This window comes from Erithacus rubecula (assembly GCF_903797595.1).
Source record: "Erithacus rubecula genome assembly, chromosome: 8".
Lineage (NCBI taxonomy): Eukaryota > Metazoa > Chordata > Aves > Passeriformes > Muscicapidae > Erithacus > Erithacus rubecula.
Genome location: NC_136659.1, coordinates 21,440,515 through 21,468,225, shown reverse-complemented (window position 1 = coordinate 21,468,225; position 27,711 = coordinate 21,440,515). Strand labels below are relative to the sequence as shown.

The 27,711-nt window shown below is 38.5% G+C and overlaps 1 protein-coding gene across 4 annotated transcripts in view; it reads right to left on the bottom strand.

The window, feature by feature from the left end:
• ITGB6 (integrin subunit beta 6) overlaps positions 1–27,711 on the bottom strand; it is a 48,455-nt gene that overhangs the window by 3,977 nt on the left and 16,767 nt on the right. For all 4 annotated transcript variants that reach the window (XR_013774823.1, XM_079310431.1, XM_079310432.1 and 1 more), the window contains 12 exons: positions 24,872–25,076; positions 23,729–23,975; positions 22,707–22,872; positions 22,032–22,193; positions 21,368–21,463; positions 16,578–16,667; positions 11,869–12,003; positions 11,243–11,660; positions 10,565–10,787; positions 8,003–8,100; positions 3,675–3,794; positions 1,080–1,246 (listed from right to left, as the gene is read on the bottom strand). Coding sequence is in view for 3 of the 4 variants with exons in the window: in XM_079310431.1 (XP_079166557.1) it covers positions 1,080–1,246; positions 3,675–3,794; positions 8,003–8,100; positions 10,565–10,787; positions 11,243–11,660; positions 11,869–12,003; positions 16,578–16,667; positions 21,368–21,463; positions 22,032–22,193; positions 22,707–22,872; positions 23,729–23,975; positions 24,872–25,076 (2,127 nt within the window). In the remaining variant the exon portion in view is untranslated. The remainder of the gene's footprint in view (positions 1–1,079; positions 1,247–3,674; positions 3,795–8,002; positions 8,101–10,564; positions 10,788–11,242; positions 11,661–11,868; positions 12,004–16,577; positions 16,668–21,367; positions 21,464–22,031; positions 22,194–22,706; positions 22,873–23,728; positions 23,976–24,871; positions 25,077–27,711) is intronic.

The following is a 27,711-nucleotide window of genomic DNA, read 5'->3' as shown; positions in this document are numbered from 1 at the left end:
TCCACGTCAGCCTCCCAGATTAAAGTAATGCACATCATCAAACAACACCTCACCAAATGTGTCCCATACAACTTGTGTATCAAACCTGGCAGCTGCACCATCATCAAACCAGAGAGTGTCTCAGCAGGCAGATGTGACTGTCACGGTGCTCTTGTCACACACAGCACCCACTGTGGGCTGGGACAAGTCTCACCTGAGCTTTTCATCCTGGCCTCTCATCCATCACTTCCTGTCCTTTCCTCTTGTGTCAGAAAACAAAATTAAAATGCTTCCATCAGCTGTATCCTCCCCTTCCCTCTTACCACACCTAGCTCTCCTGAAGGATCAAGATAACATTCTCAGCTGGCCCTGCCTGTAAGTTAATGATTTTTCCCAGGTCAAAAGCTGAAAGGCTGACAGTGCCCATTCCTGGAAAAAGTTGCAACCACAGGACTTTGTAGGAGCCTGGAGCCTCGTGAACACATTGCCTGTCCTCCTGACACCCTCCAGAAATGCTTACTCAACATGCTTTTTTTGAAAAGATCCTCAGAAGTCCTGAAGCTTTTGCAAAAGGGCAGAAAAGTCAAGGGCAGAAGAGAAAGCAGAAAAGGGAACATGTGGTGTAAGCTTACATTAGATGCCCAGAGCTATAGATAGAAAACAAGGCCTGGATTTCTGTGTCCTCTCCCCTACATTTGGGACAGTTCCATTCACTTCTGCTCATTGGGAGTGGGCTTGGATCATGACAGAGGCCAGGAACAACCTCCCTTTCCTAAGGAGCTGTTTCTGGGCACAGGGGTACACACAGGCATTGCTAGGATTAATCCAAGACTAGCTACTAGTGAAAAATAATTCATTAAAATCCAGTTATCTACACATTCTTGTATGTAGAAGAAATTAAATGAGAAGATTAAAGACCAGGTAATTTTTACCCATTAAAGAATCATAATTTTACTTTATAGGATACTAAACATGGCAAAAACTTACCAAAAAAACCTGTCAATTTAGAAGAATAAAATCAAGACCCACAATTTTAAAGGCAGTTGTGCATCATGTAATCAAAGCAAAGAACCTTGTATAAAATCAATTATTTCACATACCGTTTGCCATTTTACTTTGGATTTTTCTGCTTCAAACTTGGCCACCTCTTTTCTGTCTTGAACTGACACCAGCAATTTCCATATGCAAAGTAAAACAATGCCAATGAGAATGATAGCAAGGGTGACACCCACCACTATCATTGGGATATTTGGATGCTGTGCACAATCTGTGAAACAAAAACAGTTATGACTGTGGATAACCAATCAATAAATTTTAGGCAATTAAAAACAGCCAAGAGATGTGAAAAGATTCTCATTTGCCATGAGCTGAGCATGCCTTTTTCTTCAAGTTCATGTTATTTTTCTCCTGCTAGCTTGTAAAAGGGCCTGTGAAACCAGCTAAAAAATATTGCATTAAAATGTTTTTAAAATTACTTGTTAACTTATTTCACTACTCTTTTACAATGACAATTAGAGGCTGTTGGATATAGACACAGAATCTGAAGGGAAAAGTAAAAAAAATTATTTCAGATCTGTTTCAATATAATTATAAAAAAACAGGGCTGGGTTGACAAAAAATATGAATTTTACAATGCTATGGCTGGAGCTCTAGTTCAATTAACTGATATTCAGTGGGTTGCAGAAAAAAGATTCTAGTGAGGTCTATGGCAGGGTAAAGTCACCAATGATTTGATGAAATAGAGGAAACTACATTTCTCTCATGAAAACAATGAGGAAAATATTCCTTCAAATTTGTTGAAAATGTTGGACTGGGCAATTGGAAGGAATTTTGCATTTCATGCTCAATCATTTCAGGGAGTCAGAATTAAAAGTGAAATTTTTGCTTCACAAAAACCCAAAGAAATTTGATTCATTTAATATTAGAAAGTACTGTCTATAAAAGTTGGTGAACACTATTTTACAAAATTTTCTGCTGAATCATGGTTTTAGAACATCAAAAAATTCATTTCTGTCTGTTTTGTCTTACATGATTGCATTTCACATTCTGTTTTTGCTTGATGGCCTCAGTTAACTAATTCTGAGGGGCTCTGGTTTGAGCTGTGGGCTGGTGTTCTGGCTAATGGTGCCAAAATGACTTCAGTTCCATAAATGAGATTGTATTTCTAGAGAATTTCTTGAGGTCTCATCCCAGTTCCAGGAGCAGAATAGCAGATGACAGTGAAACTGGTTATTGTAGTGTTGTGGGAGGGCCACTGCACAGAGGTCAATGAACTGTGCCTTCTGTAAGACATTTCTTCTTTTTCTTTTTTCTTTTTTCTTGGTTTTTTTTTGTTTTTTTTTTTTCTTGTCAAATCTACTTAAAATGCATAATAAAGAATTTAATAAAGATAAGATCCTACCTTTAAATTCTTGAATCTTAGGGATTTAGAGGTGTACTTTAAGACATGTGCTTCTTTAGTACTACCCTTGTTACAAGCACCTTTGCTGCACTAGAAACCTATACAAAACCAGACTTATGTTGTTATGGCAGGAGCTGCTTCTTTTTGTGCAGTAAAATCAATTCCATTCTCACATATTTTTTAGAGAAAGGCTGCACAAAGGCTTAACAAAATAAACCCCACTTGTGGACAGAGAAGGAAGTTACAAACTGCATGGCTTTGCCTAAAACATAACTAATATTTAGTACAAAGACACCTTTACTCCCTGGAAAACTATTTGGCTGCTGAAAAGTGGTGTCTGTGTTATCTCCTGTTCTACCTAATTAACAGATTTAATGAAGAATCAGCAAGAAAACAGCTGTAAATGAAGAACTAATGTTAAATGGAAGGACATAGAGAGACCTGTTCTATATCCATTAGTTTTGTAAGATATTCAGAACTCAGTGGGGGCTGGAACAGCTCTCCCACAAGGATGGGCTGAGTGAGTTGGGGCTGCTCAGCCTGGAGAAAAGGCTTCAGGGAGACCTTGGAGTATTTTCCAGTATCTAAAGGGGCTACAAGGGAGCTGGGGAAAGATTTTTTACCAGGGCATGTAGTGGCAGGACAAGGGGCAATGGCTTTAAACTGAAAGAGGGCAGGTTTAGATGAGAAGGATTGTATTTAGTGAGGGTGGTGCAGCACTGGAACAGGCTGCCCAGAGAAGCTGTGAATGCCTCAATCCTGGCAGTGTTCAAGGCCAGGCTGGACGGGGCTGGAGAGTGGCATCCCTGCCTGTGGCAGAGGGCTTGGAACTACCTAAACTTTATTGTCCCTTCCAAACCATTCTATGATTCTGGGATACTGCAACATTAAAAAGAATTGTAATTATATGGTAGAATTTCATCAGGTGTACGGTATTAGAGTAATTTGACCATTTTTCCATCCATGAAGTATACATCATTTCAAAGTGAATTACAGTTTTATCATATAATGCAAATGATGTTTAGAATCATCCTCTTAGAACTGGACAAGCTTTTGAAAAAACTAACTTATTCTTACAGCCCAAGGATCATTTTGCTCATCTTTCATGAGAGGCCAAGTATTTATGTCACCACTACATTAAATAAGTACCTGAGGAGATCTTTGGCTGGGCAGAGAAGAGCTACAAACACAAGGAGGTGATGTGCTGCTGCAAAGAGCTCTGCTTCTAGATTCCTAACCTTGTCTGTGGTTTTTAATCAGATTTCACCTACAAAAACCAATATTCCCTGCTTACCTTTCTGTTCTATGCTGTGAATGACTGTCCTTCCCTGTTCATCCACAGCCAGGAGAAATGTGGTTATACATTCATTTTCCCCCTGCAAAGAGCAGGAAATGGATTTATCCTCTGAATAATCTGCAGAGGGAAGGAAAAAAGTAATTCATCAGATCAAATGAAATTTAACCTTTAATAACCAGAGAGACTGCTGGCATCATGTTTGTCACAGCCTTGTCTGCAGATGGTGAAAAAAGAGTGAAAGACAAAAGCAGAAATACTCTTTTCTACAAAATTTAATGGCTTTTCTTCCAATCATTTGAAAAATCATTTCTGATTTTTCACTTTTATTTCTGAAGAGCTGATCCAGATGTTGTCAATCTGCACTGACCATCTAGTGCACCTTGTTACTCTAGTGTACTGTGAATTTCAATGAATTGAAAGTGCTTCCGAGACTCTTAACTGGCAGCTGTCCAGGAAATGTAATAGCCCCAAATTATGGGACAAAGTAACAAGTGGAACAAAGTATGTTCCATTGGTTTGCAGCTACTCCTGCCACCTCTGGATCATGTTTCAGAAGTTGATAAACATGCATCAAGCAGCCATGGATGCTGTTAAAAGGGCTGCTATTCATTTCCTACACAATAGGCACCTCCAAGGTCACTCTGTGTCCACTGCTGTTACCAGAGTAAATAAAGATTAATAACAGAAAAGTGCCATTCTGGGATTTTTGACATGGGATTCCAGATGAAGCAAATAAAGTGACCTGATATGACAGCCTGACCCCATTTATTTGTCCCTCCACTTACTGTCAATTGCACAAAAATTTAATCCATTTTTTTCCTTCCAGGTTATTTCTAAGTGGGGAGCTAAGAAAAATTAATTCAAAGGGAACAGAGAGACAGAAGGAAGCTGACTTTGAGGGGTGATGTAAAGCAAATAAGGCAATCAAAAAGTGAGAGTACAAGTGCAGAACCAGAAATATCATCATTCAGAGTGTAACTATAATTTAATACTTTACAGAGAAAAAAATACTTTATACCTGTGTGCAATAATACCTCTGGAGCTGAATGTTTATGTTTTCATACATCCATAAATTGAGTATCATTGGAAATCTAGGTATGCTTTTCAATATAAGAAGTATTATCTTAGTATATATCTTAGTATTTATTTTCAGAAGGAAAAAAAACAGGAGGTTTTTCAAACATTTCCTTAAAATAATTATCACTCACTGTTATTTTCTACCCAATTAAAACTCTTTCTGAAATTTCATAAGCAATTGTGCTAAAAATCTTAAAGTCCTCACACTTTAATATGAAGACTAATTGAATAGAAATCAGACAAGAATAGAGCATTTTAAAGAAACCTACACTACATTTTAAAGAAAAGTGCTCCCTCTGATTTTTCTCCCCCATTTTGCATATTATTATAAGATTTGGTCTTATAAAAAATACTATTAAACACTATAGAAAATATGAAAGTAGTGGACTAGTCTCCAGTCCTTTTCTCTGCTTATTATAAAAAAAGAACCTTGGCTGGATTTTAATGCAAACCAGCTCTTGATTTGAGCCTTGTATTTAACTGGTTGCTGGTCCTTGGTGGCAGAGGAATGTGTTCTCTACCAAGGCAGCCTGAACCTGCTGATTTAACAAGATTGGATTTTGTTAGAAGGGCCATGAACTGCAGACTTACGGCTCTTGTTGGCACGTCACAGTTCCAGTAACACTGTCAAAAGTTTTGCAATGTTTGTACTTTCCCAACCCTTTCAAGCAAGCAGATTCAAAATATTAACTTGCTTACAAAGAGGAAAAAAAAGGATTGTTGCTAGCTATCCTGAAAATGGAGAAAAATTTGCAAGCATATACCAAATATCATCCAGAAGGCAGTAACTGCTCATATATTAGTTATTTTTACATGGTAATTTTTTATTTAATGTCATAATTTGAAACCAAGGGGAGCAGAATACTGATTATGTGCAATGATGTAGAAATGAAAGAAAAAATGCCAGTTCAAGCTATTCAGAATCCAGATTATGCTTAGTATTTTTATTTTTCTGATGTTATTTTTAGAATGAGGGATCACTAAAGAGAGACTATTGCATATGTTATTTGCAGTTCACCAGCACAAAAATTTGCCTAGGTAGGTAAATTCCTGTAAATTACATCTGTGTAATTTTCTGCATTCTGCAGTGAATCATCACACTCTTCTGCAGCCTAATTCTGATAAATTAAATTGTATTTTAAATAACTGGAGTCACACTGGGGGAGGAATTTGGTAACAGTGTGCAAGCAGGAGACTCAAAGCATGAAAGACTGTTTCATAGCAGATACATTTAAAAAAGATCCAACAACAAAAATGTTGACTGTAAATTTAAATGTCATTTTGCCCTTTCTTGTTTGCCTTTTGTTCAACAAAATGTATTTTTTGGAGCAGAGTTCACCTCACTCATAAGAGAGCAGCACTGATGTAGAGGTTTATTCAGCCTCCAGCACTCACTCTGCTGCTGCACTGGGAATTTGTGAGGCATCAGCACCGTGGGGTAGGAAAAACCTCTCCTAGGAAAGTATAACTGTCCCTGTTGGGCTTGTGGCAGGAGCAGCTTGCTGCCCTGTGGCTGGGGTGGTGGCAGGAGATGCTTTCTAGGAATTTTGGTTCAGTGAGTAGAGCAAAAAGAGCTCCTCCTGCACCCATGTGGCAAAGGAGCAACGAGCTTAATTTAAATGTTCAAGACTAAAAGTGAATGAAAAGCAAAGTTTGAAAGTAATGCCTGCTTGGAGATAAGCCCAGCAAACGTGAAGCCATCAGCACCTGCAGAGCTGCTGGACACCTGGCAGGTCCCTGGGCTGGCCTGAGCTGCTGCTGGGCAGCAGGAGAAGGAACCCCTGGCAAACCCAGAACCAAAGCAGGGAGGCAAAAGCCAGGACTCAGAGCCTGAAATGGGCACTCCCAGCAGACAGGAAAATGTAAAGCCCACGCTTTTTACTGCTCCACATCATGGGCAAAAGAGAAACAAAATTTTTGAAGAGCTGATGTTTTATTTAACCTAGAGCTTTTACTTTTCTCTTTCCTCCAAAGCCTTGAAGCATTAAAGAAATTAAAATATAAGCCAGAAAGAAGTATACTTCCCCATGAAGTTGCTCAATAATCTGTCTTAAATATTATATGGTGTGCTATTTATACAACTTTCAGATTGGTGGGTTTTGGTCAGGATTTTATTCTATGATCATTTTTCAGCTGTTATTTTAAAGGTTGATTTTTTCTTTTAATTTCAGGACTTTTAAATCAGGCTACACAAGCATTTCAGATGAAACGGTTTGCAACAGCTGCCATTTTAGTTTGTTGGGTTTTTTTTTTTTTTTTTGAGGCATCTGGATGCAAACATGAAGGTTACAGTAACTGCTGTAAATAAATTTTAAATCTAAAGAAATAGCTGACAGTCTCAATCAGGAAAGCACAGGACTTGAAAAAAGGAAATGTGCAGGAATAGGAATGTCATGTTCATATTCCTGTGACCTGTGTATGTGAACAAAACCATATAAAAGGCACTTTCTGCTCTTGATTAGCATTCATTACATTTAAAAGTTTAATGTTTTATATATTCCCAGCTACAAATATTTGCCACCTAACAAAAGCAACCTAAAAACTTTACTAAATGGAGAGATACAATAGAAGTGCTTATATATTTTTTAAGCCTATAAAGACATTTTTATAGTTATAAAAGAATACTGAAGTATTGCTATCCAAAACAAAAGGTGTTACTTTTCTCAAAGGATGTACATCATTGTTGGGTTTTTTCCTGATAGTACTATTTTACTCAAGATTAATTCCTATTTCAGAAATTTCCATTGATGCAGAGCACTTTAGGATGAAAGCAAACAGCTGAAAGATGTTCTTAGCTTTTTAGAATACAAGAAATGTTTTTGCCACTGGCAAAGGGCTGTGTTTAGTCACCATCTGTAATCAAGAATCTGCCTAAGGACTGGAGGCAGGTTTTGTATTTGTAAGGCTGAAGAAGCCCCACTGGAACTCTTGGTACAGGCATAATTCAAACTCAGGAATTTTCATCTATCACTGATTTGCAGGGAATGGTATCTATTAAATTCTGTACTTTCCTGCATAAACTACTTAGAAAATAGGCATGACCCAATGAGTTAATTACCTGAAAGGGTTATGCCAGCTCTGTTCTGCATTTCCTACTTGCCTCAGAAGAACCCTACAGACAGTAATTCTCTTATGACCCTTAATATAGTTCCAAGCAGAAAAACAAGGCTACTTTCAAAGATAAAATTACTGAAAGTGGAACCTTCTGCTAATCACACACACAAGAAAGGAAGACTGAGTATACCAACCCTTTGCCATGCTGACAGTTGCATCAACCAATTTGCATTTTTCACTGCAATCTCCCAGTGACTTGTCATCAGAAGCCAAGTGACATTCCACACAGCTCCTGTGGAAAATAATTCAGCAGCTCATCAATCTCTGCCTGCCACAAAGCAACAATACAAAACCCAGTATGTGTGCATCTGCATTTTAAAAAGCAGCTAAATAAAAGGTCTTCTGCTATGGATACAGTTCTCAGGAATATGATAGCTGCTACCACCAAAAAAAAAATCCTAACAAAACCAAACAAAAAAACCCCAACCTGAATAAAGGTATTGTGAATAAGCTCTGTCTTGTCCTCTACTCTGTCCCATTTTGTTAACTACCAGACAGAACCCCAGGCAACATTATTCATGTAGGTCTATCAAAGACATGTGGTTACTCACATGTAACATTCATCTTCAAAAATTAAAAAAATAAATATTCTGAACACTAAATATTCTCACACTTAATACCAGCTGAAGGAATTCCTATCAGATGAATAATATCTGAAATTGACTTCAAAGAGATCAAGCTGAGGCACCTACTATGAGTCTGCCTTTGTTGCAAGTCTATTGAATAATGCATTAAAACACTTTTCAGGTGTCTCAACAGTTGTCTTTTGAATATGATTACTTGACTCAGAAATTACTAGATACTAATTATACTAATGAAGCTTACAGGAAAATTATTTTTTTATTCAGTGGCGGAATGATTGAAATATTATTTTTAAACATAGAGTCTACGCCAATTTCTCTAGAAATTTCCCTGTAAATTCAATGAGGATTTTAATAAATCCAGGAGTTATTGATGGAAAATTTAAAAATGAACAGAATTCGTGTATGACTATTTCTGATGGAAAAATGTGTTTGCTATTTTTCACAAATAGCTTCAGCCAAATTGAGTGGCTGAGACTGAGAAACAGCCTGAAGGACTGAGGAAAGAATGCAGAGAAGAGAGGAGAGAAGAGGAGAGGAAAAAGGAAAAACTGCAACAAAACATCAAAATCCCCTTGGCTATCTCCTGTTGCATTGAGTTACACATATCCATGGGAATAAGCTGAGGCTGCTGAGTTTATCTTCAGGGGATGGAGGTGACCCTATTCCTCAGTCTGGAAATGGTGAATAGTAAAAGTGAGTGGGTAATGGGATAGCCTCTGTCTCATGGAGATAAATTCAGTGGAGGTGGTGGTTTTGTCACATTCACCATGTTTCTCATGCTACACTCTCTTTCCCAGCTGCCTTGCCATTGATCTCCACCCCATCTGACCTGCTCTTTCAGCTCTCTCAGTTACCTACACAGGTATTCCCAGTGTTCTCTCTCTTTTGGCTTTTTATGCCCTGCGTTTCAGCAAGGGAAGATACTGAAACAGAAAGAAAAGACCCAACACTGCATACAATATACATGTTTAAATGGGTTAATGTAATGCCTGTCATGTAACCTTATATTTCTTATTCTTTGCCAAATTGGGCAGAGCAAAGCAGCAGCATTGTCCTTTTCATTTAGAGCAGCTGCATGCAAAAATTCTCTTTGAACATACTGAGAGGCTCAGTTTTTTTAGGGAAAATTTAGCACTAACTGAAAAAAATTGATGAATTAATCATATCAGAGAACAGTTTTTCACTCATATACACTGCAGACTGCAATGACAGGCATGAAAATACAGTGTTGAAGAGAAATGGACCTCAACTCTGAACAAGGATTCAGGCCATCATCATGAACCATGCAACCTAAACTGCTCAGCACTCAAAAAGTAAAGCCAGGGTCATTAATAATGTGTGTTCTGTGAAGTTTAACCTAACTTCTAGCTTAACTTTCTGCTGAAGACTGCTCCATTTGGACTGTAGCCCTACAAGCATGAGCAATGGTGTACTTAATAGTCATCTTCACGTTTTTGGTTGCTTCTCCTGTCATGCACCATAGCAGACACCTTGCATCACAGCAGGAAAGCTGCATAAATTGAGTATGGTCAGTGGACAGAAGACATTTTACCATTTAGAATCAATTTATCATCAATTTATACACGACATACAGCTACCTACTTATTCATTCCTAGACTATTATCTAGTTTATTGTAGCTAATTAATCTTATAATAAATTATTAATATTATGTGTTATATATACTTACAACTCTTTAATTTAACCAAGTTTAACTGAATTTGGACTATGAATTTGTGAATGTGTGAATCTTGAGTGGACAACATAACCTTACCCATTCATATGTATGAGAATGGTAATAAAAACGCCAAATTTTTCTGTGAGGCCATATAAGTTCAGATAAGGCCACCATTCTGATTAGTTGTACAGCAGGGACAGCAGTGGAAGTGTAAAGTTTTACCTGTACTGTGCTGCTTGAAGTTGACTTAAGTGTTTCACATAAAGTCCTTTCGTACATGAATGGTTGGTATATGAGTTGTGACTACCCACCTCAAAGGGCAAAGAAGCTCTTGGGTTCCAATTTACAGACCTGGCAGTAAACACACTGCTGAGGCAGTATAGGAAATAGATCCCTGGATGATATAAACATCAGAGGTTTAAAGGCAGCACATTACCATCTGGAGCTGCAGGGGTCACCGCAGAGAGGGCATTTTTCACACGTTTGGCCCAAAGCCCCTGGGTGGGTGCAAGCACACGTCCCACAGACGCATTCACCTCTCCCACTGCACAGCGTCCCATCCTCAGCAACGCAGCTGCTGGAATCAGTGGTGCAATTACAGTATTCACCAGTCCATCCACTGTGGCACTTGCATTCCCCACAGTCACAGTCACCATTGCCTGGAAAAACATTTATGATACTTCAAATCAGTCACTGAATCATTCAAAAATAATCTGAAGGGTGATCCTTAAATGTTTAACAGAAAATTTTTTGCTCTTTCCAACTCTTTTTTCCGAACATCTTTCTTTCTCAGTTTTAAGTCAGAGGATGAGAATTTTGCACAGACTGGCTGTAAGCCAGTGCAGCTCCATTCTCTCTACTGGAGTCCTCCGTGCAGAACTTGTCTCCTGACAGTGTGCAACCCAATTTGCAAATACTTCCGATATATAACAGCATAGCTGTTGTATGAACTATATGTGCTATATGAAACTATTTAAAGTCTAAAGACCATTCATAACTAGCAGTAATTATTTATACAGAACTGTCTGCCTCTGCATCTATGATGAAACCCAGGCTCCCGAGCTGCCAGCGGGGCGAGCCGCACTGTGCGAGCGCGGCGCAGCCCAGCCCGTACCTGCGCACTGCAGCCCGCGGTGCCGCGGGCAGGAGAAGTCGGTGCACTCGCAGCGGGGCCCGTACACCTTCCCGTAGGGGGACGGGTGGCAGCGGCACTGTCCGCACAGGCACTCGCCCCGGCCGCTGCAGGAGCGCGGCTCGGCCGGGCCGCGGCAGGAGCCGCTCCCCAGCGAGCTCTCGTGGCACTCGCAGCGCGGCCCCACGAAGCCCGGGCTGCACACGCACACCCCGCACTCGAGCGCGCCCTGCCCCCGGCTGCACCGCGGGCTGGCCGGCTCCGCCCGCGCCTGGCAGCTGCAGCGGCACACGGCTTCCAGCTCCAGCTCCAGCGCGTCACCCAGCCCCACCGGCTTTATCTTGATAAGCCTTCTGCTCTTCTCACAAGAAGAGAGACTCACGGTCACGTTGAAGGAGACCTGGAAGAGAGAATAGGGCTGCTGGGAGCGCAGGGAACTCTGCAGGGTGCTCAGAAGTGCATGCAGAGGATGCAGCCAGAGGGTCATACGCACTGCCTGCTTCTTGGTGACTTGTTGGGAGGAAGTTCATTTAATAAAGAGCAAACTCTGCCTCGGTGTCCTAAATTGTATGAACTTAATGTGTTTGGAGAATAGGTTCTTCACTTACTGTATCTCCCACTTTCACCCCAGAGCATTTCCTCTGATGTGGAGAAAAGGTCCCATTGTTACAGATGGCCGTGAAGGAGAGGTTGAGCCCTTCCGTCTCTCCCAGGATCTCCAATTCAACCTCAGACCTCAGCTCCTTCAAGGCAAAAAGCGTGAGATGAATGGAGTGGTAACACTGCCGCATGGTGCCACTGCTCCCTGTCTGAGTAACAGGGACTGTGATTTATCCTGACTTGCACAGGAGCACGCTCCTGCTTTGGCACTTGTTTACAAAACTCTCTATTGCAAGAAAAATGGGGAACGAGCAAAGGAAAGCAAATGCTGACAGACCCAGCTTTCAGTGGAAAGCAATGGGAGCATCACTTTAATATCTGCTATCACAGGGCTTATTTCCTGCCCTTCCAGGAGAACAAATTCAAAGTTTTATTAAATCACCTTTCATAGCTCTGCTGACTGATGCAGCTTTTCTTTTAGGTCTGGACTTTCTGAGGAGTGGATTTGCATCCCTGATTGCATTGCTAGGTCTGGGCTTTTCCTGATTAGCCAAACTGTGTCAATATTGCTCCCTCCCTTCCTTTCTTCTCACAATGGAAATTCCTGCTTCATGAGCTCTTTGTGCTATTTTAACCTGCATTCAACAACATCCCTGTTATTTAAATCAATTTGATCAATCAAATTTTTATTTTGTAAGTCACAAACTGTCTTTCTGAAACTGCTCATACTAGGTATCTATATTTAAAGTCTTGAAAACATTTTATAGCAAATTTGCTTACACAACCTTAATCCAAAGCCTATCACAGGCCATGGGGAAATTCCCTATGACTTCACTGGTCTGTGGATCCAGTAAGTGGAAATTTTTCAAAAGTACCTCAGCAACTGCTAAGAAAACACCTCACTGACATGACTTTGTGCTCATGGAAGTTTAATTACTTGCAAAATACCCCCTGCCCTTCAATCAGAGCAAGGAAACTTGTTCACCTTACTTCAGTGAGTCATTCTATTAAAGGCAGCAGGATGACTCACTGGAGTAAAGGTCTGGTGGGGTAAATCAAAGTAAAAACAGAATAGGAATAAACCTGCACAGACAACTCCCTGTCCTATGACATGTTCTGGATTCCTAGGAAATTTGTCTTAGGGTTGTAAAATTGTGCCCTGGGATCAGGTTTGTAGTGTTGATAACTTTGGATGTGCCCACATTTCCATTTCCATTTGATTTGAAGGCAGGTGCTCATGTCACTATTGAAACAATGCAGAGTTGTTGATTATAATTTGTTTGCCAGAGCTGGGCTCTCCTAAAAGGACCCAAACCAGCAAATCTGCAGGCAAAGCTGTGACTGTGGGCATGTGCCTTTTTTACAGGAGGTAATAACCTGCAGTCCCTCTTCCACCAACTGCAAAATCACAAGGTGCAAACAGAGTGCAACTGTGAGAGAAAATTAAATGCTGCTGAGCACCAAATTGTAATACTTTGAATTCTGGAGTATGTATTGGGTCCTTTGAATGTGCCTTGCTATTGTGAGAGATCAAATTGTGCATCTTACAGCAATGAAAATGAATACAAACTGTGATAAAATCAGTTTTTAGATCCTAATATCTGTAAGCACTACAAATGATGTTTTAAAACTACTAAGCTGTCTGGCCAGCGTTTGAGGACAAATAGCAGACAGTTAATAGCAAATAGCAGCTTTAAGCCATTCACAGAGAAACACTTGTAGTTAAAAAGATTTTCTGAATGGAACAACAGGCAGAGAAGTGCTAAATGCTTGTGCCCTTCTGTTACCTGTCCTGTCTAATACATTATTTCTTTGTTCTCTTTTTTGTGTAAATGCAAGGACTAAAACCTGGGGGGGGGGGGGGGGGCCCAGGTAATTTTTCTGAAATTTTAAATGCTTGGAATGCCTTTAATCAAATGGCCTGCTATCTGTCACAAAGCATTTTAGCCAACAGCTTTGCAACACAAAGTTGGGCAGAATTCAGTGCTAAACAAAGCAGGCAGAAATATGCTTACAGAAGAAAATGAACCATGCTTGGAAAGAACATGAGAACTCCTTGCAACAAATATTTTGACAGTTCAGACTTTCTTAACTTGCTTACTTCCTCTCTGAAGCTTTTGCATGGCAACACATGGTGAATGGCATTAGCAAACCTGGTGTTTGCACAGCAAGTAAACACTAAAAAAAACACTTTAAAAATGTTAAAAGATTTAGCCTAACTCTACTCCCAGGGGGCAAAAATTATTTATTCCTTTTCTTGTGAGTGAAGAAGCAGAGACAAAGGACACTGAATTACACTTCTGAGAGTATAATGAAAAGTTTCTAACAAAAGTAGCATTAGTTCTGTTTTGCACGTGATTTTCAATTGTAGTTCTCCTGTAATTTCCTTCTCCATAGCAGAAAAAAATTCAGATACTCTGATACCTTTACTCCTGTCAAATAAAGTGGTTTTTAGTCCTTCCTGCTTGGAAGATTTGCAATCACAAAGCAGTAAGATAGTTAACCTTTAAGGTTAAGTGCAATAAAATTGACTTTGGGAAATTTTGCGTGTGGCATGTTGCTGCTTGCACAATTCTTACATCTTGAAAGAAACGTGGGATTTTACGAAGGTACGTGCAGCTCTGGTGCATGGTCCAGACATGCTGTGCCTGGATGAGGTTGTGACAAGTTCTAGCCCAAAGGCAGGAGCAGCCTTCCTGTAGCCACCTCCCTGCCCCTGCTGCAGCAAGCTCAGAGCTCCCTCCAATCCATGAAAACAGGATCAGCCCAAACAGCTCAGGAGCTGCATCATGGTCACCTCTGCCAGCTCTGGGACCTGCTCTGCTCAAAGCATGCAGCACCTAAAAACCAACAAACCAGGAGGCTGAGGACAAGGCAAAGGACAAAATTGCCTTTGTATAAGCCTTAGTGTGCCCTGTACTATTTACTGCAAGCTCTTGTGGGCTCTACATATCAGAAGAGACAGTCAGATAAAATTACCAAGGGAATGGAGCAGCCAAGGAGAAACTTAAAAGACTGGGGCTCTAATTTGGAGAGAAGATTAGGGATGTGGAAGGTGTCTCAGTGACATAATACAATGAAATTATGAAGGCACAAAGATAAGGTGAATGCAGAACTGTTATTCACCAAACCCTACAACTCGGGAGCTAAGGTGCACTCAGTGAAAATTTAAAGCATAAGAAGTAGGTTAAAATAAGAATAAGAAAATTTTGCCTTGACAAACTGAACCTCTTCTTGTCATAGAAGGCAACAGAGGCCAAAAATATCAGGAGGCCAAAAATATCAGGAGGTTCAAAAAGGAGAGTAGGAAAGAATCATAGGCCATAGGAACATGAGCAGAGGCTAAGGAGAAGAGGCAGATTCACTCTTCACATTTTCAATATTCCAATGAGGCATCATTCCACACTTATGTTACAGCAAAAGCATCAGGACACAGCACTGGGAAAAATTTTGTGCATTTTTGAATTGCTTACTGACAACAAAATGGTATTTTAGCTGTTAAATGTAGGAACCTGTGTCTATACATTAGACTGCCAGCTTGAAGAAATGCTGATAGGAACCAGATGTGCCTAGCAGCAGGTTGGAAATCAGAAGTGAAATTCTGTTCCCACTTAAAGTTTAGCAATAACTTTGCTCGTAAGAAAATTTCCTCATCTTTATTTATTATCATTTTTACACTCTCAAGATTAACCCTGAAGCTCTCTCATTCTCCTTATATAATTTTTCAGAAGATGGAGAATCTCCTGCTATGTTGCATTTCATTTTAAAAAGTCATAATTCATCAATTGTATTGCCTTCATTGCTTTTATAAGAGTTAGAAGAATTTGGTTTCCTTCCTATCACTAAGACCAAAGTAATGACTATCTTATTCAGGTGATAGAAGGAAGAGCAGAAGAATAAGTAAGGAAAGAAAGAGAAGCTATTTGCAAAGAGTTATTTGTCATTGTAGACAACTGGTAGAGCAGTTTTTAATAAAAATGGGCCGAGATGGAACAGAGAAATCTGTGGAATATCAGTGTATTTGTAAATTAATATCTCAGTGCAAAGATCTGCACAACTGCCTAAAACATTTCTCTGACAGAGAGAACTAGGCACACAAGATGCATTTTACAAACAAAGCTCTGAAGAGCAGAGCTGACATCATTACAGTGTTTCTTTGTATTACTTAAACAAACCCATTCAAGTCCTGGCATTACCTAAACAAACCCATGTTGGTTCCTACATTCCTCTTTTTGAAAACCTCAGAACAGCCTCACAGAGGCAGCATCCAATTGCTAAAGCAGAGAAGAGCACTGAGCACAGAATAGTGGTTTTTTCCCCAGATATTCCTGCAGAGCAATTGTTAGTCTGCTCTGGTGGCAGCTACCAACAGGGAGAGAGTTGAGTCCCTGTTGAGATGTGCAACTGAGAGACCTGAATATTAAAGAAGGCTTAAGAGTAGGTGTAAAATACAGGAATATGAAGAAGGCAGTGCAGATGACCTTGATTTAAACTCAGCATTCCAGCAGAACTAAGGATTGACAGAAGGTTATAGGAATTTTATTTCTGTGCTTACTTAATCCCCACAGTGAGCACTTTTCCTGCTAATGTCAGCACCTAACAAAAGAATGATATGATCAGTTCATAAAAGGCATCAAAGAAACTTCTTTTTACCAAACTGCAAACCAATGTTGAATATGTAAACATGAGGGAAGAAACTGCATTGTAACCATCTCACCTGATATGCAGCAATGATCAGCTGGAGAATATTTCCAGAATCTTTCTGTAGTCGTCCAACAGTAGCACCAGGGATAAGCTTTGCATAATTCTGGAAATATAAAAAATTAATTTAAAGCAAAACAAAAATCTAGGTGACACGGAGCTACCATCTAAAAATAATCCCAAACCCAAAAGAAACAAAAAAACAAAAAACCCACCCCCAAACCTCAAAAACATACTCCTCAAAACAAAACAAAAACAACAACAAAACCACAAAAAACAGCAACAACAAAAAATGAAAAAAAAAAAAAAAAAAGAAGGAAAACAAAACCAAGTACATTGAAGTCAATTGAAATAAATGACAGGAACATTTTCAAGGATTCTTGGAGTCTCCATTGCATGTGTCTTAATGAAAAAGCCAGATGGAGAAGAGCTGGTTTAATTTAAAATTTATTGAACATATATTGTTAAATCACATCTATGTGATTGGAAGTTTGATACTATAGTATTCTTTAAGCTCTATTTTTTTTTTAATTTAGAGGGAAGATATGTTTTAGCAACAGCTGTATCTCTCTTTAATAAAAATATCCAGAAACAGATTCAGTTGCTCTACTGTTGTTTCACTGCTTAAGAGTCCTGGACTCTACATTCAGCAACTGCAGTCACTCTTTTATCTTTGCAAAGGTATCTCAGTGCTCTGTGGCTCTCGTGGATTGTATGTTGAATTTCTGTGAATATTACAGTGCCAATTTAGCAATTTATTGCAGTGATAAGTTTTCTTTTTTTTGCATTAAATTGCACTGTGACACTAACATGAAATCTGACAGCTAGATTTTAAATATGGTGAATTAAAATTTGTCTTGTCTGACTGCTGACAATATGAACTTCCACTGCTTTAGCCCATGCCTTTGGAAAGCCATGTGCTCATCATTTTAAAAAAGCATTGGAGCACTAGTTTTCCTTTATACATTATTGTATCAATGCTGCTATTTTAAATAAAATAAAAATATCTATTAATAACTATTAATAAACATGGGCAATTTAATACTCTTATAGCCTTCTTATCCTTCATGTCTCCAAAAGCTCTGTGATTACTTTATGTCTTATGTATGGAATAGTTATCATTCATTAGATTTCTGGTGCTATTGTAAATCAGTGGGATTAACTGTATTTTATCTTATAGCTGGCAACTTTGCATTCCTGACTCCTACTGTGATTAGTGCCCTCTCAAGGATTCTTGGAATAAAGAAACTCTGTGTTTCATGCATATGGACCTTTTGAGAGAAAAGATGGCAAACCTGGAATTTAAAATAAAGTCCCCTTTAATCTGTGGTATGCAAAACAAACAGCAGGGATGGGCTGCTATGAACACTTTGGTTGATCTCTCCTCTGTGAACAAGAATTTTCTGCATGGTGATACAAGGATGGCATTTCAAAGCCAGGCCGAGTGTCTGCCTCCAGTCCATTGGTTAAACTTCACCTCTTAGCAAATGTTTCTGTTCAACCATTGCCAAGGTATGCCAGAGATGTTTTTGGGATGCTACTATTGCAAAACACCCAAAGAATATCACAGAATTTAGTCCTTTGGTAAATATTCATTAAAAGGTGAACTGCCATTTTAGAGGGAAACTCTGATTTCAAAGAAATCAGATTTTCAAAAGAAATTTGACAATTATATATTTGAGTTCACAATTATACAATTGTGACAATTATATATTTACTACATTTTAGCAGTGCAAGTTATAGAAGAATTTTCATTATGAATAATGTGTCATGCCAAATATATAAAAATAATTTGAAATTCTGTATGAGTGTGCAGTATTTTTAGTTCAGCTTTCAGCAGTGCAATGCAGCCTGAAACCCTAATTTTCAAGCTATTTCTCCTGTGATATAAAAAGAAATAATTAATCCAAAAAAGAGTAGTTTTTGTTTAAAAAAAAAATGCTGCTTAGCCAGGACTAAAGATGGAGTCTTTCCCTTATCTAAGTTTGAATAGTTTCTAAAAGAATTCTGCTTGAAAGCAAATAATATCAACAATAGTAGCAACTACTTCATAATAGCTTAAAGAGCAGTGTTTTCTTTTGCACCAAAGTAGGATTTGTTAAAATATAATTATTATTGCCAAATTCACAGATGCTTTTTAGAGTGAATAGCTTTCATAGAATGAAAACATCCCCTGCTGCTTTGGCAAGACTCAGCTGGGACTAATGATGCTAGATAAATATATTGTAAAATACCTTTCTTTAAAAAAAAAATCCTTTTAAAATTAACGTCAAATTATCAGGGCTCATTGTAAAGAATTTTCTCTCTTCTCTTACATCAGATGTAAATGATCTTTTGAGGTGCTGTAGCTTTTTAGGTGCTTGGAAAGGTCAAAAGCAACACCAGCTCTGCTACAAGCATAGGTGTTCTGTGCTTGTGCTACCCCTAATATTTGTGTTCCATAATAATACACATGCAAGTGGGTAAACTGAAAATTCAGTTGAAGAGGATCAAGAATATTGCATGACTGAATTATTTTGGGCTAAATTGTTGGGGATTATACAGGGCTAGAAATACAAAATATATATTTGACAGTCTGAACACTGCACTTAAGACTAATGGAATATATGAAGTCTATTTAAAGAGGTGCTTTCTAAATCCTCACAGTAATTTTAATGTAAGCTTGTCCCTGAGAACTCAACTATAAATAGCAATAGTCAGTATTAGTATCTGATGTAATTAGAAGCTGAGTTCAAGTAGATTTGAGATGAGATATTTGGGGAAAGTCTTCCCACCTCAAAGGATGAATGGAAGGGTTTTTTGAGGGAGACTACAGAATCTCCACCACTGAAGCTTTTCAAGAGAAGTGAAACCCAAAACTTTTAGAGTTTAGAGTCCTCTGCCATCACTTCCAGGCTACCTGAGCAGGGGCCTTACCACAAGAACAATTCTCATTGTCTTGCTTTGTTCTTTTTATGTGCTTAAGCATAGATACTGGTTATTTATATTTATATTAAAAATTTACATCAGAGGGATGAAAACATGTCAATATTTATTTCCCTGTTTACACACCCTTCACAGACCCTTTAAAGGAAAAACTGCATTGTGACACTGGTGTATGATTTTTGCACTTGCTTTGACTGATTTTCCACATCACCTACAGGATGAAGGCAGACCATAACAAATAGAGCTATCCATATTAGTGGAAGAAATCAGCTGATAGGTTATATTCAGTGGGATTACTATACACCCTATAAGACAGAAGGTAGTTATACTTTCTTTTTTCTAACAAAAAATGTAGCAAGAACAAACCATTCCCTAGTTGGGTTAACCATGATTTGTATTTGTGTTAGTTATAAGCCCTTGTTTCATGTTCCCCATTATCAAAGGATGACTCTTGGTAACTTTGATGCTGACATGAGACACAGGGATATTGAAATAGAAACACCTTGGTAAGAATGCTGGTGGCCAACTTCCAGGGCGACCACAAGCAATTTCCAAGGTAAAATACAGTGCCCTCAGCAAGAGAAATATTTATTTGGACAAAAAAAGGCTTTGTAAATCAAAGAGGTACTTTCAAGCTACCTAGAACAGCCATTTTGCATGAAGCATCTATTACAAAAAGCACCTACAAGGAAAAATATTTCACCTGTCATTAATTTGATCTCTATTAAGAAAGTCTTGAAGCCACTGCATTTGTGATTGAGTTCTACTGTTATCAATCTAAATTTTCGTGATCCAGCTCAGTATTCAATACAGTCTTCAAAAAAGCAAGGCAGTCAGTGCTTCAAGACAGTGTTCCTTCCCTTGTGAAGGCTGTAATCTGAGAATCAGTTTGTGCAATTTGTGACTCTTGTCACTTTTGTCACACAGCTGGAACATCAGTCTTACTCAAAACAACTCCACCCCTGGAATCAGTTGCAGAAGTTCTGGGGGGTCTTCCCTGGGTTAAACTGAGGACAGAAATAGAAAACCATCCTGCTGGTGACTGAGGATTCAGCTGCACTCTCTTTTCCCCTGCTCTTTCTTCCCATTTTCCATGTGGTAGTCACAACAGAGGAGCACCTCTCCTCATTACTGTACTTCTGGTTACAGAATGTTTTGCAAAGGCTTCTTCTTCAGAAAGCCATTCTTATTGTACCAGCAGGATCATCCTTATTGGCTTCCCCTCAACCAACCTGAACAAATTTGGACCAATTTCTCTCAGCTTATCCCCTTTCACACAGCAGGGTGTAGCCAGGTAGCCAAGCTTAGGCTGCAAAACCCCTTATTACCCACGATGAACTCTTATCTAGAATATTTTTTATTGTGTGAAGATTTTTTTTCCCAAGAACAGGACTGGACAGAAAATGAAATAAGAATTGAAAGAGTCACAGAAATAAAGAAAAATGGAAAAACAAACAAAAAACCCCAGCAACAGCAAACCAAGATCTCAGAGCTGAGCATAAAGATAACAGCATGTTTCAGATATATTCTTGTTTAATAAAATAAAAAGTTCAGCTCTCCTCTAGCCTTATAAAATACAGAAGCCTAATCACAATGATTACACTGAATAGTTCAGAATGCATAGTTTGTCAATCCTTGACTTAAAGGATTAGTGTGATTCAACTTGAAATCCAATTTAAAAGTTACCTTAGAACACCAAAATCAATACATGAAGAAGCACTTAAACAGAAGAGCTTTCCTCTGATACACTATTTCCTGGTTATTTTTATCGCATAAATATCTTGTGGAATTCAGTCCTTAGTACTAGAATTACTGTATCAGCAGTGAAAAAAGGTGAACTTTAAACAAACATTGCCAAACTGAACACTTTAGTTTGCTCACCTCATATATGTGAACTTGCTCATTTGTTACAGCAAAAATTAATAGAATATTGTTTTGCACGAGTTTGTCAATTAATTGTCCAATTGTGGGATACTCCTGCAAACAAACAAAAGAGAGGCACATCAATCTGTTTCTCATGTGCTTTCAGTTCCTGTCTCCCATGAAAGACACACTCAAGTGATCATAATGAACACTTTGTGCTCTGAGTAGTATAAACTTTAATTAGGAATACATGTACACAAAATAAAAGATAGCACATATAATTTCTTCACATTGTTTTTAAGGAAACTCCTCTCTGAAAAATACAGAGCTAGATTCCATAGTGGGGGCTTTCCCTTTCAGGGAACATAATTAATGCAACTCTTGTCTTCCCTGCAGAAGGAAATACTATTTAGTCTAATTCCATGGGCTTTCCTGTTGTAGAAATTGTACTTGTTCTTTCTTGTTTCTTAGTTATAATCTATAATCTAATTCCATACAAACACGCTGTTCTCTCTTTACTGAAAAGCGCAGCTACAAATAAAATAGATTGCATGAAATATCTGGATTCCCCAGTTTTTACACATTTCAGTGCTAAAAGTGTAATTCACTAATTTTCTAAATTGTTTGTATTAGTCCTTAAATTTCCAGAATGTGAGAATGTACAAAATTTGTAGGTAATTACCAGAACAGTTGACATGGAATATTCATTATTGTGGTCCAAATGACAATTCCCATCATTAGGAATAACAATTCCTGCCAGTTTACTGTCCATCCCAAAATGGGAATCAGCATCACTCACAAACACCAGCAGATGTAGAGAATCGTTCCTCCATCCAATTTTTTCCTGCCATTTAAAACACATCAGTTTAACAAACTATATTGCATCACAACATACAAAAACTGCAAAATATTTGGAGAACAGCATCTCAAAGTAAATGAAAAGCGTAATTTTCAAAGAAGTATCACATCTCCTAAGAGATGATGTTCATTCCATTGTCTTTGGCTAACATTTTGTTTCTCCAGCCCTGTGTTTAATAACATGGGTTGGCCATGTTCATGTCAATCTGCTTACTACTCTAAACATAGATAATAAAACTATTTAAACAGGAAAACAGACCAAGTAATTATACTCATATTTGGGCTTATTTGTCCCTGGCAATTAAAAGGAAACTTAGACTAAAATATTGCAATATGCATGTTTTACTTATACAGCCAAAAGTATTTTCACACAAATTTAATGAGGCTCTAGGTTTGTGTTAAAAATTTTTGCAAAATAATCTGTCACTTTGAAATACCAACACATAATACTAGAAGAGATAATACATGGAATAATATTATACCCAGAAATTTCAATTACCTTGCAAACAGCTGCCTGCATAATTGCATCAAATCCCCCCTCTGGAGTATCTATATTAGCAGAAATTCGCTGTCCTTTCACAATTTCATTGAATTTTTCAGTATCATTTGTTAGTGGCAAAACATTTTTATATCCAAAGGTGGGTAAGCACTCATATGGTACACTTCTGCAAGAAAAGTGAGACAGCTTATGAATAACAGAGTGAAAAATCACTGGAATGGCTGCTTCAGAGGCCTGCCTGGATTAGTTTTCATCTTCCATCTCTTATCTGTGCCTAGAAGATTTAGTGAAAAACCTAAGATAGTTAAAGAGCATCCAGTGACTTGGGCAGTGGAAAAAAATCTTCCTAAAGGCTGGGAAATGCCTCCTAGAGCAGAGTCATCCAGTTACCAAAGTGAAGCCCTTGCCATGGCCCCTGCTGTGCCTTCACCTCATATTTGGAAGCATATTGGGATCTGTAGCTCCTTAATGGCATTCAGAGACAACCAGCAAGGTGCTGCAGTCCTGCTCCAGGTTGCAGAGCCCCAGCTCTGCTATACCTTAAACAGAGGGGGGAAAAAGCAGGAGAACAGTATTGATGGCTAAATGAAACTGGTATTCTGTGCTGGGTTTGAGCTTGCAACTCCTTAGTATAGTTAATAAAATTTATATATATATATATATATATATATATATGCATATATATGCATGTATGTATTTTAGAAAATGAAAGAAATTGAAGAAAAATACAAAATTACATGCTGCATACATTTTTGTTAATATATTAAGCTCATTTGTAACTAGCAGCAAAAGCTAAAAAGCAGACTCACTGCCAGATTCCTCAATCCTAATAACATAAGACTCAACAGAATGATGATCAAAAGGTGAAACTAAAAGAACCAAATCTTGTTCCACAATCTGACTCATTTACAGCTGGAAGAGGAGAGAGTTTCCAGTGAAGCTGCTGAAATTGATTTTAGCCTAAAGATTGATATTATGACAGTGTTGGAATGCAAACAGGTGTTGGGACTTTCCCTGCCTACCTGCAAGGGTTGTTTATTTCTGCAGCTGTAGTTTTGATAAACGGGGAAACTGGTTTTTCAACAAAAGATCCAAACCCCAGTCTAAAGTTGCTTGTCAGTTTTGACATCTCTTTGGAAAGAGTTGAACCCAGTTCTTTGATGGTATTCAGATCATCATCCATGGAAGCTGAAAGATCCATGAGGTAGTAGAGGTCAATTGGATAATCTTCAGTCTGGCGAACCTTGATCTGTATGGTTTCTTCATGTCCTGTTAAGGTCAGGGGAAAGTGGATACATATCAGCACTTCTGTGCAGAAAACACAAGCAATGCCAATTTCTTCATTAATTTCTATATGCTGACAATTATCTTGTGTTTTAGACCACCAGTAGCATTTACAAAAAAACTTCAACAACAAAACTGTCAACAAAAAAATCTCAAATAAGGGTCTGAAAAATTAAAAGTAGTACTAAAGGTTGGGCTTTTTTTCTAAACAGTTATTCAGTAATGCCATAAGCAGAGAATTAAAACTGATTGCTATAATTTTAAAAAATATGAAAACATCCCTTCTGCTGTATGCAATTTAGAAAATTTAGATATCAAACTCATTAAAACTAGAGGTAGCACTTTGGGGTCCTATAATAGCCTTAAAATATTTAAAGAAAGTGAAAGTGTACATAGAGATTTTATTCTCTATTCCAACACTATGACCTGACCTAACTGGATGTCTCTTACCTTTTTTATTTTCTCAAGAAAAAAAATCACATTTTTCCAGGTAGTTCTGGAATGCTACCATAAATGTCACTGGTACCCTGTAAATCCTCAAAGCAACATTTTGTGCCACCTCTGAGATACTCAAACCAGCAGGGGAGAGGCACAGGAGCTCGGCTGGGGATGAGCCAGGGGCTTTCATTCTCTCCCTGCCACCTCACTGGCAAGAGAAGAGAGGAACTAAAAATATATCTCCTTATTTTTATCATGTACCCAGCACTTCTGAAAGTATTCTGAACTCAGCTGAACCTAGTTTTCATGCAATGAGTCAACAGATAATTTTGGACTCGACACAGGTTTTCATCTTTATTCTGTCAAGATATTTTTTAGATTGTTCAATCCAAGAAGCTTCAGTTTATCAGATGTCTGAAATAAACCTCTGATCTGTGACTTACCTGGTCGCAGCCTCAGAGTTAATTTTTGGGGAGAAATCTGTGTGACATCAGAACTGTTCTTCTGGGGTGATGCAGTTAGGGGATCATTTCTGTGGATTTCTACTTCTGAAATGGGAAACTCAATCAAATCCAACTGGCATCCTTTGGACAAAAGATTGTCCAGGGTGTCACACCTCCCATGAATTTCAGATGAGTCTGTGTAATTCTAATGCAAACAGGAGAAGGAAGGGATGAGTTAAATTTTTTTACTGATTAGCCACGAGGACCTGTTGGACAAGAAGTCAGTCCAATGCAGGGTATGGAAACAAAGGTGCAAGTTTGTGCAAACTAGTGCAGAACTAGATAGAAGTGGCACAGAAACCCAAATTTGCCCTTCATGGGTCATGTCACACAGGTGCATAATTAATGTAACTTACACCAGCGTATTATCCTGGGAGAAACTGCTCTATTGTTGGGGAATGGGAATTGTGCCACTCACTGCATTTGGCTTCTCACAGTGCTCAGAATGATAGCACAGAGCCCCTCTGAGCCCCTGGTTCTTTTATCACAGGATTATTCCACAAACCCATCAGTCTTTCCTAGACAGTTTTGAACTGCTGACTGAAGCACGTCATTTAATAAAGACATGCTGATAATAAACTCCTGGACAATCTGTGACAAACTGATTGTGTTTATTGGTTCTTTTTTCTGACCTACACTTTCTCTTCAGCTCTCACTCAACCTGTTCACTGATGCAGGCATCAAATCCTTGTTCCCTTGCCTGGTCACCAACAATGACCACAGCCTGTCCCCACAGTTTCTCAGCCCCACACCTAAATTTGGCCCAGCATCCTCCTTGACCTTCTCCCAGCCAGAGGAATTCACAAGTCTACAGATATCAGCTGGATATCTGACAGTTTATTTCCATTACTCAATTCAAAGCATTGATATGCATTCCTTTCCTCAGCACTGCTACAGGCAGGTACTAACCTCATGTGGAGTGAAGTTAATGGTTACTTTTACAGAGAGGCTTCCGTGCCTTATTACCTTTTCCCAGCACTATATCTAGAGTTAAGATTCTCAAAATCAGTCAGCTGTCTCCTGGACAGTGCTTTGGCCTGCAAACCCTTTTGACCAAAACCTGGGCAATGCCTGGCAGAATCAGCTCTGAAACATTCAATTCCTGGCAGATGGTCATGGGCCCATACCACACATCTGCTCTTTTCTCCAAGGTTTGGGCAAGCACTCCATGAATCAGCCATTAAGCCACAAATACTCTCTGAATTCAGTCACTGAAAAACTTTCCACACAAAACAAAACAAAACAAAACAAAACAAAACAAAACAAAACAAAACAAAACAAAACAAAACAAACAAAACAAACTTACTTTAAACCTACTAAAACCAGAACTATGACCCTTTTTTTTTCGCCAAAATATCACCATGCCTCGAAAATGTCAGGGATCTTATATATTTTGGTGGAAACAGTGTTGAGGCACCTGCTGGGAACAATGGCTTATTATTCTCCACTGAACCTGATGCCTTAGCTCAGGCAAAACTCTGACCCACTGCTTCCTGAATACTGCACACATAAATTAGATGTGCCATTATAAACCTTTCACAAGAGATCCATATCATCTCCCTTAGTTACACAGTTTGTAACTTTTCAAAATGTGTGAAGAAACAACCTCATATTTCAAATACAATTACAAAGTGTGTTCTTATTCTACAGAAAACTGTGGTTTCTTTGGAGGTGCTTTTATTTGCTCTAAAGCTCCCATGTCTTTTGCATGCTTGATGTGCTCTTTTCTAACAAGGAAATGAATGAGCTTATGAAGAAAGAAGAAAAATCATGTTTGCTACACTGAAGTTATCAACAGTTCCACAATTTTGTTTGTCTGGGTTTTGGGGTTTTTTAAATGAATAAATTATATTGGGGGTTTTTTTCCCCTGAAAAGACTGTCAGTAGTCAAAATTATGTGATCCAATTTCAACAAAATCCTGCTTTATAGTACAATTATAAAAACTACTGCAAACACACTAATGTGGGGTCTTTTTGACCTCCATGTAAATGGCATGAGGATGTCAGTCCCACACTAAGTGCTATTTTGCTGTACACCAAAACAATGAAAACTGTTAGCAGCAAAGGTGCAATCCGGAAACTAAAATGAAAAAGACTTACTTTATTTCTCTAGTATTTCTGTCTAGTTTTTAGTAGCTGACTATCTTGTTAATGTTAATGAACTAAGAGTTAGAATATTTACTGTGATGTGAGGAGATTATATTTAGCACCATTTATAGGAGAAAGTTTTAAAAGCAGAGATGTGAAGCCACTTGCCCAGGGTTGCACTGAAAATCTGAAACAAAGGTATAGGAGACAAATCCAGACTTATTTTTTAAGTCCAAAGTTTTAGCCAAAACACAGCTATACCATACAAATTATAAAGATGACATTATTGCCATAAAATCAACCACAGATTAACAATTGCTATATGGAAGTTTTACATCTGCAACCTTTTACACTGTTGATACCTGCAAACCTTCTGTTTACACTGGCTGGCTTGGCATGTAATCTGTAAAATACAATCTGGCCTCTGACTTTGTGTCTGGTGCTTCATCATCAGTGCTGGGGGCGAGCCAGCCCTGGGGCTGATCATCTGAGACCCCCTAATAACACTTCCATTTCTGCCTTAGATTTGGAAGATTGATGTCTTTGTGAGTTTTTTTTCCAAACAAGCAAACAAACAAACATCCAAACAACCATACTATGAATAACAGACCGTGTAGAGTAGATTAAATTCCACTTCTGATCCCCAGGAAGGCTTCACTAAGCACTGCATGCATTACAAAAACATGAGCTGA